Source organism: Giraffa tippelskirchi, chromosome 3 (assembly GCF_054371585.1).
Source record: "Giraffa tippelskirchi isolate mGirTip1 chromosome 3, T2T-mGirTip1v1.2.pri, whole genome shotgun sequence".
In the NCBI taxonomy this organism is placed as follows: domain Eukaryota; kingdom Metazoa; phylum Chordata; class Mammalia; order Artiodactyla; family Giraffidae; genus Giraffa; species Giraffa tippelskirchi.
This window is the reverse complement of record NC_137277.1, coordinates 26758250-26778053: the sequence shown is the minus strand read 5'-3', so window position 1 is coordinate 26778053 and position 19804 is coordinate 26758250. Positions and strand designations below refer to the sequence as shown.

The 19804-nt window shown below is 39.0% G+C and overlaps 1 protein-coding gene across 24 annotated transcripts in view; it reads left to right on the top strand.

Moving 5' to 3' along the window:
- Positions 1 to 19804, top strand: part of SPAG9 (sperm associated antigen 9) — a 155518-nt gene that overhangs the window by 86458 nt on the left and 49256 nt on the right. For 23 of the 24 annotated variants that reach the window (XR_014080400.1, XR_014080401.1, XR_014080398.1 and 20 more), the window contains 2 exons: positions 9186 to 9393; positions 9945 to 10044. Coding sequence is in view for 16 of the 24 variants with exons in the window: in XM_081583303.1 (XP_081439429.1) it covers positions 9186 to 9393; positions 9945 to 10044 (308 nt within the window). In the remaining 8 variants the exon portion in view is untranslated. Of the gene's footprint in view, positions 1 to 3691; positions 3734 to 9185; positions 9394 to 9944; positions 10045 to 19804 lie in introns of all 24 variants that reach the window. The other variant, XM_081583296.1, reaches the window with a different exon arrangement.

Below are 19804 nucleotides of genomic sequence, written 5' to 3'. Positions count from 1 at the left end.
CAAGACTTTTATGTCAGTAGTTGTAAAGGATATTTGTAATTTTCTTGTAGTGTCTTTGCCTGTCTTTGGTATCAGTGTAAAAGTTTTCAAAATATGTGCTGGGTGCAAAAAAAAATGGATTACATGTTGTATTATTTTATGGTTTGCTTGGGACAGAGCATAAGGAATATTATTTAACAATATTAATATTAAATAATTGTTGTTTAATAATTCTCAAATTAAGACTTATTTAATAATTGAGACTTACTTATAAGTCTCAAAATACATCCACCAATAGTTAAATAATATTAAATAATAATAAAAATGTATTACCTTTAGCTGCACCAGGTCTTTGTTGCTGCATTGGCTTTCTGTAGTAGTGGAGAGCATGGTAGTGCCCAGGCTTCTCATTGCCATGGCTTCTCTAGTTGTGGATCAGTGGCTGTAGAGCATGGAGGCTCCATCGTTGCAACATGGACTCTAGAGTGTGGGCTCAGTAGTTGTGGTACATGAACTTAGTTTCCCCATGGCACGTGGAATCATCCCAGAGTAGGGATCAAACCCATGGCCCCTGCAGTGGCAGGCAGATTCTTAACCACTGCACCACCAGGGAAGTCCTATAATTTCAATTGTTATTTACCAACTTTCCCACTCATGTATATCCTTATTTGATAACTTCAGGAATCATCCACAGCTGACAATGAGGGTTTAAAGGGAAAACTGAGTTAAGATTTACTCTTCTTAATATTTTGGTACTTTCCCATTCATTCATTCATTCATTTTTATTGAGGTATAACTGACAAAATTATAAGATTCATACTTAAAAGGGAAGGCCCTTTTAAACTCTTGCTTAGAAAAGATGCAATGGATTAGTTCTTTCTTACTGGGTGTTAATAAATAAGATTTTCTCCCCTCCTCTTTTTGGCATATTTATTATGTTGTATGTTGACCAAGATACTCATGTATGTTGAGAATGAAAACTGGTAAAACTTAGTTGGTTAAAAATAACACTGTTAAAAATGATGGTATTTAAAGCTTATATTTCTAATGTGACTTCTTTTGAAGTAATTGGCACGTGCATATTTATTACTATTGATATTTAATGTTTAAACAAACTCTTAGAATAGGAAAAATAGCTTTAAGTATTTTCTGTTGAAGAAAAATTGCCTTGCTTTTTACATTAAAAAACTTTTATACCTACTGGGTCACAAACAGTGCCAGATGCTAGAAATGTAAAGTTGATCTGAGATCACATATTTTATAAACAGGCTTAATAATTCTTTTAAAAGGTTATATTAATAAGGTTTCACAATCAAATAATATTGAATCTAGAGTAAAAAATGTAAAATTCCATTCCTTCACCTCAGTTATTGGTGTATCGTCAGTTGGTATATTCTTCATGCTCCTTTCTTCACATATGCACATGAAAAGTGAAAGTGAAAGTCGCTCAGTCGTGTCCGACTCTTTGTGACCCCATGGGTTATACTGGAGTGGTTAGCCTTTCCCTTCTCCAGGGGATCTTCCCAACCCAGGTCTTCCGCATTGCCAACCCAGGGATCGAACCCAGGTCTCCTGCATTGCGGTCAGATTCTTTAGCATTACCAGCTGAGCCACAAGGGAAGCCCAAGAATACGGGAGCGAGCAGCCTATCCCTTCTCCAGGGGATCTTCCCAACCCAGGAATTGAACTGGGGTCTCCTGCATTGCAGGTGGATTCTTTACCAACTGAGCTATCAGGGAAGTCCACATTGCACATAGATAATACATACTCATATATGTCTTTGTAAGATAAATGAGTTTATGCTCTTTTAAGTATTTCCTGCAGGTTTTTGTTTTCCATTTTGAAATATATATTCACAATCTTTCGTTTTTATTTAGAGAGTTATTTACTAGCTTTTGATGAAATGTTAGTTGAGAAGAGTTAAAGATGAGAATCCAGAATCAAAGATCGTGTAAACAGATATTAAAGGAGATGCAGTCTGGTTTGTACAAAGTGAATCATGCTGTGGTATATTAAATGAAATATCATCCAACCTTATAAAAAAATCTTGCCATTTTTGATAACATGGATGGACCTAGAGGGTATTACGCCAAGTGAAAAAAATCAATCAGTGAAAGACAAATGCCATGTGATTTCTCTCATATGTGGAACCTAAAAACACAAAGCAAAATGAACAATATAAAACAGAAGCAGACTTGTAGGTACAGAGGACAAATTGAAGTTGCCGGAAGGAAGTGAAGTGTGAGGAGATGAGTGAAATAGGTGAGGGAGTTACAAAGCTACATTCATAGAATAAAGAAGTCAAAGGGATGTAATGTATAGCATAGGGAATACAGTCAATAATATTGTAATAACTTTGTATGGCAACAGTTGGTACTTAGACTTATTATGGTGGTCATTTTATAATGTCTAAAAATACCAAACCACTGTATTACATACCTGAAACTAATATAATGTTGTAAGTTAATTATGTTTCATTTAGAAAAAAAGTGAATCTTGTCTTGTTCATCTGTACTTTTATGGGTGGGAACTAAGAGAGTGCAGCACAGCTATATTTTAGACTTTCAAAAAGACTGATGGATTTCCAGACTAAGAATGTTTAAAACTTGAAGTTGCTTTGTGTTTAAGAGAAACACTGTTGTGTCAAAAAGGGTAAATGTACAAGTAGAGAATATGAGTAAATAGATGTTTTTGTGAGAAAGGATTTGAATCTTGGTCACCCTTTAATTATTAGTGTTCTCTATCAGTTTCAGAAATGATAGGGGGCGAGTCGGGGGGAAGAAGAGCATGTTTAGCATTTCCAGGTATGCTAAATTGGAATATTTATTATGTTAATTACTCAAGATGATTAGGATAAATTTCAGGAAGGTTTCTCTTTTGGGGGGATTCCTTGGTAGCTCAGCTGGTAAAGAATCCACCTGAAGTGCAGGAGACCCTGGTTCAATTCCTGGGTTGGGATGATCTGCTGGAGAAGGGATAGGCTACCCGCTCCAGTATTCTTGGGCTTCCCTGGTGGCTCAGCTGGTAAAGAATCTGCCTGCAGTGCAGGCCTGGGTTCTATCCCTGAGTTGGGAAGATCCCCTGGAGAAGGGAACTTATACCCACTCCACTATTCTGGCCAGGAGAATTCCATGGACTGTGTAGTCCATGGGGTCACAGAGAGTCCAACACAACTGAGCGACTTTTGCTTCAATTCAGTTGGGTCTTCATTGCTGTGTGGGCTTTTCTTTAGTTTCAGCAAGCAGGGGCTAGTTATGTTATGTGGGCTTCTCTTTGCGATGGCTTCTTTTGATGCAGAGCATGGGCTCTAGAGCACAGGCTCGATAGTTGTGGCTTAGACTTAGTTGCTCTGTGGCATGTGGGATCTTCCCAATCAGTCTCTCCTGCATTGGCAGGTGGATCCTTTACCACTGAGCCACCAGGGAAGCCCTTATGAATAGAAAAAAGCGGTAGAGTGATAAACTGCTTATTGACAAAGTATAGGGTAAGATAAGACCCAGGCTTTTGAGTCATGATATGGCTTAAAATAGAGACTTAAAGGAGATGATTTTAAGTCAAAACAAAACCCCCAAACCCTCGTTTGTACCGAGTAGAAAATAGAGATAGACCTTGTTATCCTGAGAGGTAGTACAAGCCAAAGATACTTAGACATATGCTGATACCTAGTAAATACATGTTTTTTTTCTCTTTTATAATTTTTCCCTATTCCCAGCTCAGAAGTAGCCCTGAACCTCTGAAAGCTATAGAACAGGAGGTGAGAATGGGCTTTCAAAACATTTTACAAAAAGTAGATGAAAGTGATTAACTTTTGGTTACTTCCTCAACTGCTGCTCTCAAGATATCAAGTGCTCAGTTTGGAAGACTACTGATGTTATTCACTGAGTGAGTGAAAGTCGCTCAGTCATGTCTGATTCTTTGTGACCCCGTGGACTATACAGCCTATGGAATTCTTCAGGCCAGAATACTGGAGTGGGTAGCCTTTCCCTTTTCCAGGGGATCTTCCCAACCCCAGGAATCAAACCCAGGTCTCCTGCATTGCAGGCAGATTTTTTACCAGCTGAGCCACCAGGGAAGCCCACTGAAATGAAAGAAAATTGTTTCTTCTACGGTGGTTGCTAGGGCTTTACTGTAATCTATAAAGGAGAGAAAAGAATAAGTAAATCCTATGGAAGTTCAGCTTATTTCTCTTTATACAGCTCTGGGTAAGAAGACTTCTGCTACTGCTAAGTCACCTCAGTCGTGTCCGACTCTGTGTGACCCCATAGATGGCAGCCCAGCAGGCTCCACCGTCTCTGGGATTCTCCAGGCAAGAACACTGGAGTGGGTTGCCATTTCCTTCTCCAATGCATCAAAGTGAAAAGTGAAAGTGAAGTCGCTCAGTCATGTCCGACTCTTAGCGACCCCATGGACTGCAGGCTACCAGGCTCCTCCATCCATGGGATTTTCCAGGCAAGAGTACTGGAGTGGGGTGCCATTGCCTTCTCCTATGTTTGCACAAATACCGTCCTCAGGGCAGAATGTACTTAACTTGAAAGTATCCTAGAGACAGCCTAGTAAATCATTTTCCCATGGGCTGCCTCCCTAGTTAAACAGATTTGTTTAGCGCCTGTCAGGGCACCATTCAGCAAACATCTTTTGAGAGCCTACTTCATGTCAGGCTTGATATGCTAGGCACTGGGGATATAAGGACAAAATAAGACTTTATCTTACCCACTAGATCAGGGTTAACCAGGGTAAGGCCTTTACCTGATTGATAACAGTGGTACCAGTATCGTTTTCAGAAATATTTTCAGAAGTAGGTCATCTGTGCCTCTGTTTTAATAAGCTAAATTTTTTTTAACCTATAGTATGACTTAGAGCTAGACTTACTTCGTCTCAGTGGTTCTCAGTGTTTCTTTGGGTCACGGATTCCTCTAGGAATCAGATTAAAGTTATGAAACTCTCCAGAAAATACATGTATACACAGAATTTTGTGATTCTGTTTATCTTTTACTTAGCTTAGGCTTAAAATCTTTGAAGCTAAAGACAGGTTTATATAGCAGAGTTACTTGCCCTCTTTTTTAGCTTATTTCAGATGAAATCAGGCAAGCTTCTTAAGAAAACACTATATTAGAACATTTCTAAATTGTCCTTAATTGGCTAATTTATTTTTATAGTTGTGAACTTACTTTATAGTCTCTCTGAATATAACTAGCAATGGGACAGTGGCAGATAATATGTGACATATATATTCTATACAGCACTGGGTACGTGAGGCATTGATGAATGGAACGATTGAAAGTATTTTGTAAAGGTGTATAGACTTTTAGCCTGATATCTAAAATCAGTAGAAAAATAGCATGAAGACCAGATTGTTTTCACCATGGTATCTCAAGTGAAGCTAAAATTAATGCCACCTATTCTCTTTTTTTGTATGTGTGATTAAAAAAAAAAAAGTAAAATTTACTATTGTAACCATTTTAACTATACACTTCAGTAGTGTTAAGAATATTCATATTGTTGTGAAACAGATTGCTAGAGCTTTTTTATCTTGCACATCTGAAGCTGTATACCCATTAAACTCCTCTTTGGGTCCCTTCCCTCATCACTGTCAACTACCACTCTACTTAGTGTTTCTATGAATGTGACCTCATGTAAGTGGAATCATGTTGTATTTGTCTTTTTGTGATTGGCTTATCTCACTTAGCGTAATGTCCTCAAGATTCATCCATGTTGTATCAAGGAAATCACAGGATTTCCTTCCATTTTAAAACTGAATAATATTCCATTGTGTGTGTATGTGTACACATATATATACATACATATGTATATATATATATATTTATACACCATATTTTGTTGATACATTTCATCCCTTGTTGGACATTTGGGTCGCTTCCATTTGTTGATTACTATGAATAGTTCTGCTGTGAATGTGCATGTGTAAATATCTCTTTGAATCCCTGTTTCCAAATCTTTTGGTTTTATAAGCAGAAGGGGTAGTGCTGGATCATATGGTGGTTCTATTTTTAATTTTATGAGGAAATGTTATGCTGTTTTCCATAGCAGTTGCACCATCATATCATCCCACCAGCAGTACACAGGGATCCTAATTTCTTCACATCTCACCAGGACTTGTTATCTTGCACAGGAGTGCCAGTCCTTTGTAGTTACAGCACTGGAACCCCAAGTCAGGTTCCTTAGTTTTGTGGGCATTGTTCAGTGACTTGAAAGCCTGTAATAAGAAAGTTTCTTAAAGATTGAAAGACTTTGAGTGGGGTTACAAAACAAGTACGTTTATTAGAAAGAGACTTGATCACCTGGTAAGTCTCCGCTTATGGCACCTATATGTGGCATTGAAGGGGACACTTAATGACGTCAGGCAATTCAAATTGTTAGGCTGGTGGTCTTCAGATAAATAAAGCAGCATTTGTAGTCAAAATTGGTAGCTGAAACAGCACAACCTGACATAGAGCAACATAAAATAAGAATTAGAGGTCTCTTGATGTCACAGATTGAATATGAAATAATAGCATGCAGCTCCCCTACAACTTCACATTAAATAATTCATATCAATGCTTCCAGCTTCCATTTAGGTCCTAGTAAAAATTTTTCCTCATTTTGTACCTGGAGTCTTATGGACTTCCTGTTGACGAGTGATACATTTTATATTTAACAACAGGCTAATATTTAGGATTGTCTTTCTTCCTTCTATTTGTAGTTGGATGCATTGTTAGTGACAGAATTTCATAATTTCTTCCATAGGAGAAAAAAATATTGTGCCCTCAGTCAAATACTGTGGCGGAGACTTTTCATTTCATTTGTTCATTGTTCAGTCGCTTGGTCATGTCCAACACTTTGTGACCTCATGGACTGCAGCATGCCAGGCTTCCCTGTCCTTCCCTCTCTCTCAGAGCTTGCTCATACTCATGTCTGTGGAGTCAGTGATGGCATTCAGCCATCTCATACTCTGATGCCCCCTTCTCTTCCTGCCCTCAATCTTTCTCAGCATCAGGATCTTTTCCAATGAGCCGGTTCTTTGCATCATGTGGCCAAAATATTGGTACTTCAGTTTCTGCATCTGTCCTTCCACTGAATAGTCAGGGTTGATTTCCTTTAGGATTGACTGGTTTGATTTCCTTGCAGTCCAAGGGACTCTCAAGAATCTTCTCCAGCACCCCAGTTTGAAAGCGTCAATTCTTTGGCACCAGCCTTCTTTATGGTCCAGCTCTCACATCCATACATGACTGCTGGAAAAACCATAGCTTTGACCATACAGACCTTTGTTGGCAAAGTGATGACTGCATTTTAATATGCCATCTAGGTTTGTCATAACTTTTCTTCCAAGGAGCAAGCATCTTTTGATTTCATGGCTATAGTCTCAGTCCCACAGTGATTTTTTTGAGCCCAAGAAAATAAAGTCTGTCACTGTTTCCATTTTTTCCCCATCTATTTGTCATGAAATGATGGGACCAGATGCCATGATCTTAGTTTTTTGAATGTTGAGTTTTAAGCCAACTTTTTCACTCTGGTTTTTCACCTTCATCAAGAGGCTCTTTAATTCCTCTTTGTTTTCTGCCATTAGGGTGGTGTCATCTGCATAACTACCACACAATTGGGCTCATTTCACATACTAGCAAAGTTATGCTCAAAGTCTTTAAAGCTAGGCTTCAGTAGTACTTGAACCAAGAACTTCCAGATGTACAAGCTGCATTTCTAAGAGGGAGAAGTACCAGAGATCAAATTGCTAATATTTGTTGGATCATGGAGAAAGCAAGGGAGGTCCAGAAAAACATCTACTTCTGCTTCACTGACTATACTAAAGCTTGAGACTGTGTGGATCACAGCTGGGAAAAATTCTTCTACTGATAGGAGTACCAGACTACGTTACCTGCCTCCTGAGAAACCTCTATATGGGTCAAGAAGAAACAGTTAGAACCAGATATGAAACAACTGACTGGTTCAAAATTGGGAACAACTGACTGTTCAAATATTGTCACTCTGCTTATTTAACTTACATGCAGAGTATATCGTGTGAAATGCTGGGCTAGAGGAAACAGAAGCTAGAATCAAGAGATTATCAACAACTTCAGATATGCAGATGATACCACTCTAATGGCAGAAAGTGAAGAGGAACTAAAGAGCCTCTTGATGAGGGTGAAAGAGGAGAGTGAAAAAGCTGGCTTAAAACTCAACATTCAAAAATCTAAGATCATGGCATCTGGTCCCATCACTTCATGGCAAATAGAAGGGGAAGAAGTGGAAGCAGTCACCGATTTTATTTTCTTGGGCTTCAGAATCAGTGTGGACGGTGACTGCAGCCATGAAATTAAAAGACAGCTCTACAAGCCTAGACCGCGTATTGAATAGCAGAGACATCACTTTGCCCAGAAAGGTCCAAATAGTCAAAGCTATGGTTTTTCTAGTAGTCATGTACGGATGTGACCATAAAGTTGGACCATAAAGAAGGCTGAGCATGAAGATGAATTGATGCTTTCTAATTGTGGTGCTAGAGAGGACTCTTTAGAGTCCCTTGGACTGCAAAGAGATCAAACCAGGCAATCTGAAGGAAATGAGCCCTGAATATTCATTGGAAGGACGGATGCTGAAGCTGGAGCTTCAATACTTTAGCTTCCTGATTCTAAGAGCTGACTCATTGGAAAAGACCCTGATGCTGGGAAAGATTGAGGGCAGGAGAAGAGGGTGACAGAGGATGAGATGGTTAGATAGCATCACCAACTTAATGGACATGAATTTGAGCAAACTCTGGGAGATGGTGAAGGACAGGGAAGCCTGGCGTGCTGCAGTCCATTGGGTCACAAAGAGCTGGACATGACTGAGCTACTGAACAGTAATAACAACAACCACATAGTACATCTTTAAGTGTTTTGAGACAAGTCTTCATTATCAAATGATTGTGCAAATTAGAACTGCCATTATAAACTCTGATGATGACATTAGTGTATACTTTTATTGCTAATACTGCCAGTCCTCCTTTATCTTTACTTTTTCTATTTAGAAGAATCTCACGTATGTCTGGAAAAATATTATTACTTAACTATTACCCAGTTACTTGAAAACAAGCTACAGAGATTATTTATTGATTACCTTTGGTAATAAGTGACTTACTGGTTTTTAACAGAATTTTCTCTCAAGTTTCTTAACCTATTTAAAAGACCATTTAAATAAATTACTCATCAAAATGTTTTCCCTAATTATATTTGTAGGATGAACTTTCTGATGTTAGCCAGGGAGGATCTAAAGCTACCACTCCAGCATCAACAACTGCTTCAGATGTGGCAGCAATACCTAGCGATACTCCCTTACATGAGGAGAATGAAGGAATTGTGAAGGTTGCAGATACACCAGATAAGTCAGAGATAAGCAAGCATATTGAAGTACAAGTAGTCCAAGAAACTAGAAACATATCAACAGGTAAGTAACCTTAGTTTTTTCTATACTGGCGAAGTATTCAGTAAATCCAAATGATGCAAATGTGTGAGAAGGTGCATCTCTGGGGGTGTTGCTACTGTAGATTCATAAAATTGTACTCAATTGTAAATAAGCTTAAAAGATGTGATGATTAAGTTAAATTTTAGGGAGTAAAAATGGCGTGGGTAGAGAGTGGCTGGGGTCTGGAGAGCCTGAAAGGCAGGAGGACATTCTTTACCTGTTCCCTGCCGTGGGTCATTAGCCTCTGTCCTTAATCTCTCTATTTCACTCCTTAAATAAAATGAAAGTGCTGAGTTCTGGCCTGGTGTACAGTGCATTGTGTCCAAAGTAACACAAATGAAAACTTTCATTGTTTTTTTTTAATTTCCATATTTACTGGTAATTGATTATATGACCTATTGTCTGTCTAACCTTGTTTTCTCAGCTCTCTAAAAATTTTTATGAAATGGTGTATTTACAACCATAGAAACAATTTTCATATCGGGGCTGTATGTGTTATATGCGTTATTTTTGTTATCTTGTCCTTTTCTCAGGTTCTGCTGAAAATGAAGAGAAGTCAGAAGTTCAGGCAATCATTGAATCCACTCCTGAGTTGGATATGGACAGAGATCTCAGTGGATATAAAGGCTCAAGGTACTGTTCAAGTCTAATTGGGATATCTTACTTCTTCCCTTTTCCCATCTCCCCTAAAGCACATTGCTGTTCCTTGGTCTCTGACCAGATAAAATGCATTCAGATGTTTTGCTGAAGAAATGTTGATGTTATATTTAAGTTTTCTCTTTTTGAAGCCAGACCTTGTACATAATTTACGTGTTCTGTGAACTGTTATCCTTGTAGCATCAGAGACTAGAAGCATGCAGAAGGATGGGGAAAAAAGACAGTGAAGGAGTATTCCATAAAGGAGTATTCCATGGTTTGTGGAACTTGGGAAAACATAAAAGCAAAAGTGGGGAAAGTATAATTTGAAAAAAACCTATTCTTTCCTCCAAATCAGGAAGAAGAGAATGTATTCCCTTCAAAACTGTAATGGTTTCATTACTGCAAGAAATTAGTCTCATTTTAGTATCATTTTACATGGGGAGGCTGTTTAGTGATTAGAGGAGAATGGTTATGTATCATCTTAATGAAGATCATCTGAAACATACTGATGTTCAAGAATGTCACACAGAGACTTTGGTGGCACTCCAGGAGTTGAGACTTCTGCTTCCAACGCAGAGGGTGCAGGTTTGATCCTTGTTTGGGTTACTAAGGTCCGACATACTGCACAGTGCAGCGTGACTAAAAAAGAAAAATATAGAAAAGAATGTCATAGAAGAGCTGCTGCCTTTCTTTTAATTTCTCCCTTAAATTTTATTTTGTAAAGTAATTAACAGTGATCATAAAAATGTATGCCGTTTGTTGATCACTACTAGACATTATATGTAGTAGTGGTTAAAAAGGTTGAGCCTAGGGTAAGACTGAAAAAGTGAAAGCCGCTCAGTCATGTCCGACTCTTTGCAACCCCATGGACTGTACAGTCCATGGAATTCTCCAGGCCAGAATACTGGAGTGGGTAGCTGTTCCCTTCTCCAGGGGATCTTTCCAACCCAGGGATCAAACCCAGGTCTCCCGGATTGCAGGCAGAATTTTTACCTTCTGAGCTATCAGGGAAACCCTAAGATAAGACTAGATGCATTCTAATCCTGACATGGATTTGAATCTGAGGTAAGTTTCTACATCCATGAAAGAGAATTGTGATAATACCTTAGATGATTGTAAGGAGTAAATGAATCAATATATGTTAAATCATTGGCAGAGTGCCCAGTTCAATAAAGGTTAGCTAACATTATTGTTACCATCATATAATTTTATCTTACTTATAACCTTATGAGACAGATGTCCTTCCCTTCACATATAAAGAAGCTCAGAGTTGTATAGTCTGTTTGTCCAGACTAGCAAGAGGTAGAACTAGCATTCAATTGAAGACTTTGATTTCAAAGGCTGTGCCCTATTGAAATATTTTTTCTTTATTGTTTATTTAAGAAATTAAACAATGCAGTGTATAAAAAGTGAAATTTGCTTTTCCATTCTCTCCTAAGCCTACTTATTAACACTTGTGCCCACTTACCATTTTGAACCTCTTTTTAAAAATCAAAAACATATTTTTATTAGAGTAAAGCATGTATTAAGGTTAAATGGTAATAACAAAATACTTCCCTGGTTGCTCAGATGGTAAATAATCTTTCTGCAGTGCAGGAGACCTGGGTTCAGACCCTGGGTCGGAAAGATCCCCTGGAGAAGGGAATGAGTACCCATTCCAGTATTCTTGCCTGGAGAACTCCATGGACAGCGTAGCCTACAGGCTATAGTCCGTTTGAGCAAAGAATTGAACACTACTGAGCAACTAACACTTTTTTTTTTCCAGTGTATGTATGCAGTATTAAGGTCAAATGGTAATACAAAATATGAAGGGCAATAGTAGCCCCTTGCCCCTACTGACCTTTCATTCCCATTCTCAAGAGGATATCTCTTATCACCTCTCACATCGCTTTGCGTCTTTATCTTCAGGTATCTAAATCACATCTTCATGTGCTATTCTTCTTTGGTCTCGCTCTTTTTCAGTTGGGATTCTGTGAGAAAATCAAGTCCTAATGCCCTACAGCACCCCGTCTGTATAGTGAATTAACTATACTCCTGTGTGTCTAGAACAGCACTAGCTATGTACTTCTTTGAAAAAATTGAACAAATTGTCACTCATTTTCTGAATTCTGTGGATCACATTAGGACTGTGGGTTTAAAAAAGGCTGCATTATTAGCTATTGACTTTATAGTGAAAGATGACAAGGACATAGCTATTTAAACCATCATCTTTCCTTTCATTGCCCCATATAATTATATTTCAGTTTCATTTCAATTAAGATTCACTGTTTGTATCATTATGATTGTATAAATACTAACAACAGCCTAGTCACAGATTATGCTATGATTACATTTCCTTTCTTTTACAACTTTGATTTTCTTTAATTTTTAGTAAAGTCGCAGGGTTTTTTGTTTTTGTTTTGTTTCTTTTGCTTAGGTTTCTACACACCTATCACTAATTCACTGACAGATACCCAACGAATCATAAATGTAAACATTCTCAAATGGCCAAATATAAAACCAGTTTCCTGGCAGCATCTATTTCCATTCTCCAGTGGTAGACTTTATTGTGTTTGCTCTGGTCCTGGAATTTGCTCTCATTTTCTTGCTGGGAATTTTTTTCATGTCTTTCCTCTGTTCTGCTTCCTGGGCACCACGTCATCTTGTTGTTGTTGTTGTTGTTGTTGTTCAGTTGCTTTGTCATGTCTGACACTCTGCCACCCCACGGACCTGTCCTTCACTATCTCCCGGAGCTTGCTTAAACTCACGTGCATTGAGTCGGTGATGCCATCCAACCGTCTCATCCTTTGTCACCCCCTTCTCCTCCTGCCTTCTATCTTTCCCAGCATCAGGGTCTTTTTCAATGAGTTGGCTCTATGCATCAGGTGGCCAGAGTATTGGAGCTTCAGCTTCAGCATCAGTCCCTTCCAATGAATATTCAGGGTTGATTTCCTTTAGGATTGACTGGTTTGATCTCCTTGCAGTTCATGAGACTTTCAAGAGTCTTCTCTAACACTACAGTTCGAAAGCATCAGTTCTGTGCTCAGCCTTCTTTATGATCCAACTCTCACATCCATATATGACTACTGGAGAAACCATAGCTTTAACTAGATGGACCTTTGTCCGCAAAATAATGTCTCTGCTTTTTAATACACTTTCTAGGTTTGTCATGGCTTTTCTTCCAAGGAGCAAATGCCTGGCTGCAGTCACCATCCCACAGTGATTTTGGAGCCCAAGAAAATAAAGTCTTTTACTGTTTCCAGTGTTTCCCTACCTATTTGCCATGAAGTGATGGGACCAGATGCCATGATCTTAGTTTTCTGAATGTTGAGTTTTAAGTCAGCTTTTTAACTCTCTTTCACTTTCATCAAGAGGCTCTTTAGTCCTTTTGGCTTTCTGCCATAAGGGTGTTGTCATCAGCATGTCTGAGATTATTGATATATCTCCCAGCAGTCTTGATTCTAGTTCATGCTTCATTCAGCCCAGCATTTTGCATGATGTACTCTGCATATAAGTTAAATAAGCAGGGTGACAATATACAGCCTTGATATACTCCTTTCCCAATTTGGAACCAGTCTGTTGTTCATGTCTGGTTCTAACTGTTGCTTCTTGACCTGCATACAGGTTTCTCAGGAGGCAGGTAAGGTGGTCTGATATTCCCATCTCTTGAAGAATTTTCCATAGTTTGTTGTGATCCACACAGTCAAAGGCTTTAGCCTAGTCAGTGAAGCAGAAGTAGGTGTTTTTCTGTAATTTTCTTGCTTTTTCGATGATCCAGTGGATTTTGGCAATTTGATCTCTGGTTCCTCTGCCTTTTCTAAATCCAGCTTGTACATCTGGAAGTTCTTGATTCACATACTGTTCAAGCCTAGCTTGGAGGATTTGGAGCATGACCTTGCTAGCATGTGAAATGAGTGCAATTGTGTGGTAGCTTGAGCATTCTTTGGCATTGCCCTTCTTTGGGACTGGAATGAAAACTGAACTTTTCCAGTCCTGTGGCAATTGCTGAGTTTCCAAATTTGCTGGCGTATTGAGTGCAGCACTTTAACAGCATCATCTTTTAGGACTTGAAATAGCTCAGCTAGATTTCCTCAACTCCACTAGCCTTGTTTTTAGTGATGCCTTCTAAGGCCCACTTGATTTTGGACTCCAGGATGTCTGGCTCTAGGTGAGTGATCACACCATTGCGGTTATCCAGGTCATTAAGATCTTTTTTTGTATGTGTATTTTTTATATGTGTATGTATTTATTTTTTATATGTGTATCTTTATTGTATGTGTATCTTCTGTGTATTCTTGCCACCGCTTCTTAATATCTTCTGTTTCATGTCATCTTGCTTCTTGATGTATGCCTTTGTTTTGGCAGATCATATTCCTACTAGCCTTCCTGGAAAAGGCTGTTTGCAACTAAGTTTTTTGAGAACTTGAATGTGATATATGTCATTTAAAGGGATGATTCATAGTTTGATTGAATACAGAATTCTATATTGGAAAATCTTTGTAAGTTTTCCTTCAGAATTGTGAAGACATTAATTCATTATCATGGTCAGTTTGGAGTGTTGCTATGTGGACTCTTGCTTTTTTATATATATTCTTTGTAAGCTTTAGGATCTTTATCCCTATTTGTTATTGCTTTGTTTTTTCCTTTCTAAAAATTCATGATGATGTGTTTGGTGTAGGGGTCTTCTTCTGTATCTGAGGTAACGTGTTTCATCTGCAAATTTTTATTTCCAGTTGAGAAATTTTTTCTTTGTTTCTCTTTGTCTTCTCTCTTTCTGGAACTATTAGGTGGATACTGAACATTCTGAACTGACACTCATAAATCCCTTTTCCCTCTTTTTTTCTATCTCTTCTATTTTTGTAATTTCTGGATGATTTCCCCAACTTTATCTCTCAACTGTCACCATTTTTTTCCTTAAAAGCTTTTTCTTGGATGTTTACTTTTTATAACATCCTACAATTCTCTTGTGGACGTAGCTTTATTATGAAAATAAAATTATTGTGGTTTTTTTTTTTTCAAATTTTTGCTGCTGTTTGCTTTCATTGTCTCCTTTTATTCTGAGTACCCTACCACAGTCCATGACTTGGGGGTTTTAATTTTATAACAGAGGCTTTCTTTGGATGTCTGGTGCTTTTTGGCTGTTCTGCTCATACTTAAGTAAAAGATTAAAAAGAGATGGCATGACTACACAGAAGAATTATATACAGAAAAGGTCTTAATGGCCCAGATAACCACGATGGTGTGGTCACTCACCTAGAGCCTGACATCCTGGAGTGCAAAGTCAAGTGGGCCTTAGGAAACATTACTAAAAATAATGCTAGTGGAGGTGATGAAATTCCAGCTGAGCTGTTAAAATTCCTAAAAAAACAGTGCTGATAAAATACTGTACTCAATATATCAGCAAATCTGGAAGACTCAGCAGTGGCCACAGGACTGGAAAAGGTCAGTTTTCATTCTAATCTCAAAGAAAGTGCCAAAGAATATACAAAATACTGTACATTTGTGCTCATTTTGCATGGTAGTAAGGTTATGCTCAAAGTCCTTCAAGCTAGGTTTTGGTCGTACATGAAATGAAAACTTCTTTAACTCAATGAAACTATGAGCCATGCCATGTAGGGCCACCCAAGACGGACGGGTCATGGTGGAGAGTTCTGACAAAACGTGGTCCACTGAAGAAGGGAATGGCAAACCACTTGAGAACCCCATGAGCAGTATGAAAAGGCAAAAAGATAGGACACTGAAAGATGAACTCCCCAGGTCAGTAGGTTCCCAATATGCTATGGGAGATCAGTGGATAAATAACTCCAGAAAGAATGAAGGGATGGAGCCAAAGCATAAACAACACCCAGTTGTGGATGTGACTGGTGACAGAAGTAAAGCCTGATGCTGTAAAGAGCAATATTGCATAGGAACCTGGAATGTTAGGTCCATGAATCAAGGCAAATTGGAAGTGGTCAAACAGGAGATGGCAAGAGTGAACATCGACATTTTAGGAATCAGTGAACAAAAATGGACTGGAATGGGTGAATTTAACTCAGATGACCATTATATCTACTACTGTGGGCAAGAATCCCATAGAAGAAATGGAATAGCCATCATAGTAAACAAAAGAGTCCGAAATGCAGTACTTGGATGCAGTCTCAAAAATGACAGAATGATCTCTTTTCGTTTCCAAGGCAAACCATTCAGTATCACAGTAATCGAAGTCTATGCCCCAACCACTAATGCTGAAAAAGCTGAAGTTGAACAGTTATAAGAAGACCTACAAGACCTTCTAGGACTCACGTCCAAAAACGATGTCCGTTTCATTAGAGGGGACTGGAATGCAAAAGTAGGAAGTCAAGAAATACCTGGAGTAACAGGCAAATTTGGCCTTGGAGTACAGAATGAAGCAGGACAAAGGCTAATAAGAGTTTTGCCAAGAGAACGCACTGGTCATAGCCAACTCCCTCTTCCAACACAAGAGAAGACTCTACACATGGACATCACCAGAGGGTCAATACCAAAATCAGATTGATTATATTCTTTGCAGCCAAAGATGGAGAAGGTCTATACAGGCAGCAAAAACAAGACCGGGAGCTGACTGTGGCTCAGATCATGAACTCCTTATTGGCAAATTCAGACTTAAATTGAAGAAGGTAGGGAAAACCACTAAACCATTCTAGTATGACCTAAATCAAATCCCTTATGATTATACAGTGGAAGTGAGTAATAGATTCAAGGGATTAGATCTGATAGACTGAGTGCCTGAAGAACTATGGATGGAGGTTCATGATGTTGTACGGGAGACAGGGATCAAGACCATCCCCAAGAAAAAGAAATCCAAAGTGGCAAAATGGCTGTCTCAGGAGGCCTTACAAATAGCTGTGAAAAGAAGAGAGGCAAAAGGCAAAGGAGAAAAGGAAATATGCACCTATTTGAATGCAGAGTTCCAAAGAACAGCAAGGGGAGATAGGAAAGCCTTCCTCAGTGATTAGTGCAAATAAATAGAGGAAAACAATAGAATGAGAAAGACTAGAGATTTCGTCAAGAAAATTAGAGATACCAAGGGAACATTTCATGCAAAGGTGGGCAAAATAAAGGACAGAAATGATATGGACCTGACAGAAGCAGAAGATATTAAGAAGAGGTGACAAGAATACACAGAAGAACTGTACAAAAAAGATCTTCATGACCCAGATAATCACGGTGGTGTGATCACTCACCTAGAGCCAGACATCCTGGAATGTGAAGTAAAGTGGGCCTTAGGAAGCATCGCTATGAACAAAGCTATGGAGGTGATGGAAGTCCAATTGAGCTATTTCAAATCCTGAAAGATGATGCTGTCAAAGTACTGCAGTCAATATGCCAGAAAATTTGGAAAACTCAGCTGTGGCCACAAGACTGGAAAAGGTCAGTTTTCATTCCAGTCCCAAAGAAAGGCAATACCAAAGAATGCTCAAACTACCACACAATTGCACTCATCTCGCACACTAGTAAAGTAATGCTCAAAATTCTCCAAGCCAGGCTTCAATAGTACATGAGCCATGAACTTTTAGATGTTCAAGCTGGATTTAGAAAAGGCAGAGAAACCAGAGATCAAATTGCCAACATCCGTTGGATCATGGAAAAAGCAAGAGAGTTCCAGAAAAACATCTGCTCTATTGACTATGCCAAAGCCTTTGACTGTGTGGATCACAACAAACTTTGGAAGACTCTTCAAGAGATGGGACTACCAGACCACCTGACCTGCCTCTTGAGAAATCTGTATGCAAGTCAAGAAGCAACAGTTAGAACTGGACATGGAACAACAGACTGGTCCCAACATCAAGGCTGTATATTGTCACCCTCCTTATTTACCTTACATGCAGAGTACATCATGAAAAACGCTGGGCTGGATGAATCACAAGCTGCAATAAAGATTGCTGGGAGAAATATCAATAAGCTCAGACATGCAGATGACACCACCTTAATGGCAGAAAGTTAAGAAGAACTAAAGAGCCTCTTGATGAAAATGAAAGAGGAGAGTGAAAATGTTGGCTTAAAACTCAGCATTCAAAAATCTAAGATCATGGCATCTGGTCCCATCACTTCATGTCAAATAGATGGGGAAACAGTGACAGCCTTTATTTTGGGGAGCTCCAAAATCACTGCAGATGGTGACTGCAGTTCTGAAATTAAAAGATGCTTGCTCCTTGGAAGAAAAGTTATGATCAACTTAGCATGTTAAAAGGCAGAGACAGTATTTTGCCAACCAAGGTCCATCTAGTCAAAGCTATGGTTTTCCCAGTAGTCATGTATGGATGTGAGAGTTGGACTATGAATAAAGCTGAGCGCCAAAGAATTGATGCTTTTGAACTGTGGTGTTGGAGAAGAGTCTTGAGAGTCCCTTGGACTGCAAAGAGATCCAACAAGTCCATCCTAAAGGGAATCAGTCTTGAATATTCATTGGAAGTATTGATGCTGAAGCTGAAACTCCAATACTTTGGTCGTGTGATGTGAAAAACTGACTCATTGGGAAACACCCTGATGCTGGGAAAGATTGAAGGCAGGAGGAGAAGGGGACGACAGAGGATGAGATGGTTGGATGGCATCACTGACCCAATGGATGTGAGTCTGAGTAAGCTCCAGGAGTTGGTGATGGACCGGGAGACCTGGTGTGCTGCAGTCCATGGGTATGCAAGCAGTTGGACACAACTGAGTGACTGAACTGAACTGAAAACTTCCAGATGTATAAACTGGGTTTAGAAAAGGCCTAGGAACCAGAGATCAAATTGCCAACATTAGCTGGATCATAGAGAAAGCAAGGGAATTCTAACAGAACATCTATACTCCTGCTTCATTGACTACCCTAAAGCCTTTGACTGTGTGGATCATAACAAACTGTGGCAAATCTTGAAGAGATGGGAGTGCCAGAGCACCATACCTGTCTTCTGAGAAACCTGTAAGTGGGTCAAGAAGGAACAGCTACAACTTTAAATGGAACAACTGACAGATTCAAAATTAGGAAAGAAGTACTACAGGGCTATATATTGTCTCCCTATTTGACTTACATGCAGAGTACATCATGCAAAATGCTGGTCTGGATGAATCACAAGCTGGAATCAAGATTTCTGGGAGAAATATCAACAGCAGATATGCAGATTATATCCCTCTAATGGCAGAAAGTGAAGAGTGACTAAAGAGCCTCTTGTTGAGGGTAAAAGAGGAGAGTGAAAAAGTTGACTTGATACTCAACATGCAACTAAGATCATGGCACGCAGTCCCATCACTTGATGGCAAACAGAAAGGGAAAAAGTGGAAACAATGATAGGTTTTATTTTTTGGGTCTCCAAAATTAGTGTGGATGGTGACTACAGTCATTAAATTAAAAGACTTTTGTTCCTTGGAAGGAAAGCTATGAGAAACCTAGACAGCATGTTAAAAAACAAAGACATCACTTTGCCAACAAAGATCTGTGTAATCAAAGCTTTGGTTTTTTCAGTAGTCATATATGGATGTGAGAGTTGGACCATAAAGAAGACTGAGTCCTGAAGAACTGATGTCTTCGAATTTTGGTGCTAGAGTAGACTCTTGAAAGTCTCTTGGACTACACGCAGATCAAACCAGTGAATCCTAAAGGAAATCAACCCTGAATATTCATTGGAAAGACTGATGCTGAAGCTGAAGTTCCAATACTTTGGCCACCTGATGCAAAGAACTGCTCATTGGAAAAGATCCTGATGCTGGAAAAGATTGAAGGCAAAAGGAGAAGGGGGCAGCAGAGGATAAACTGGTTGAATGGCATAATCAACTC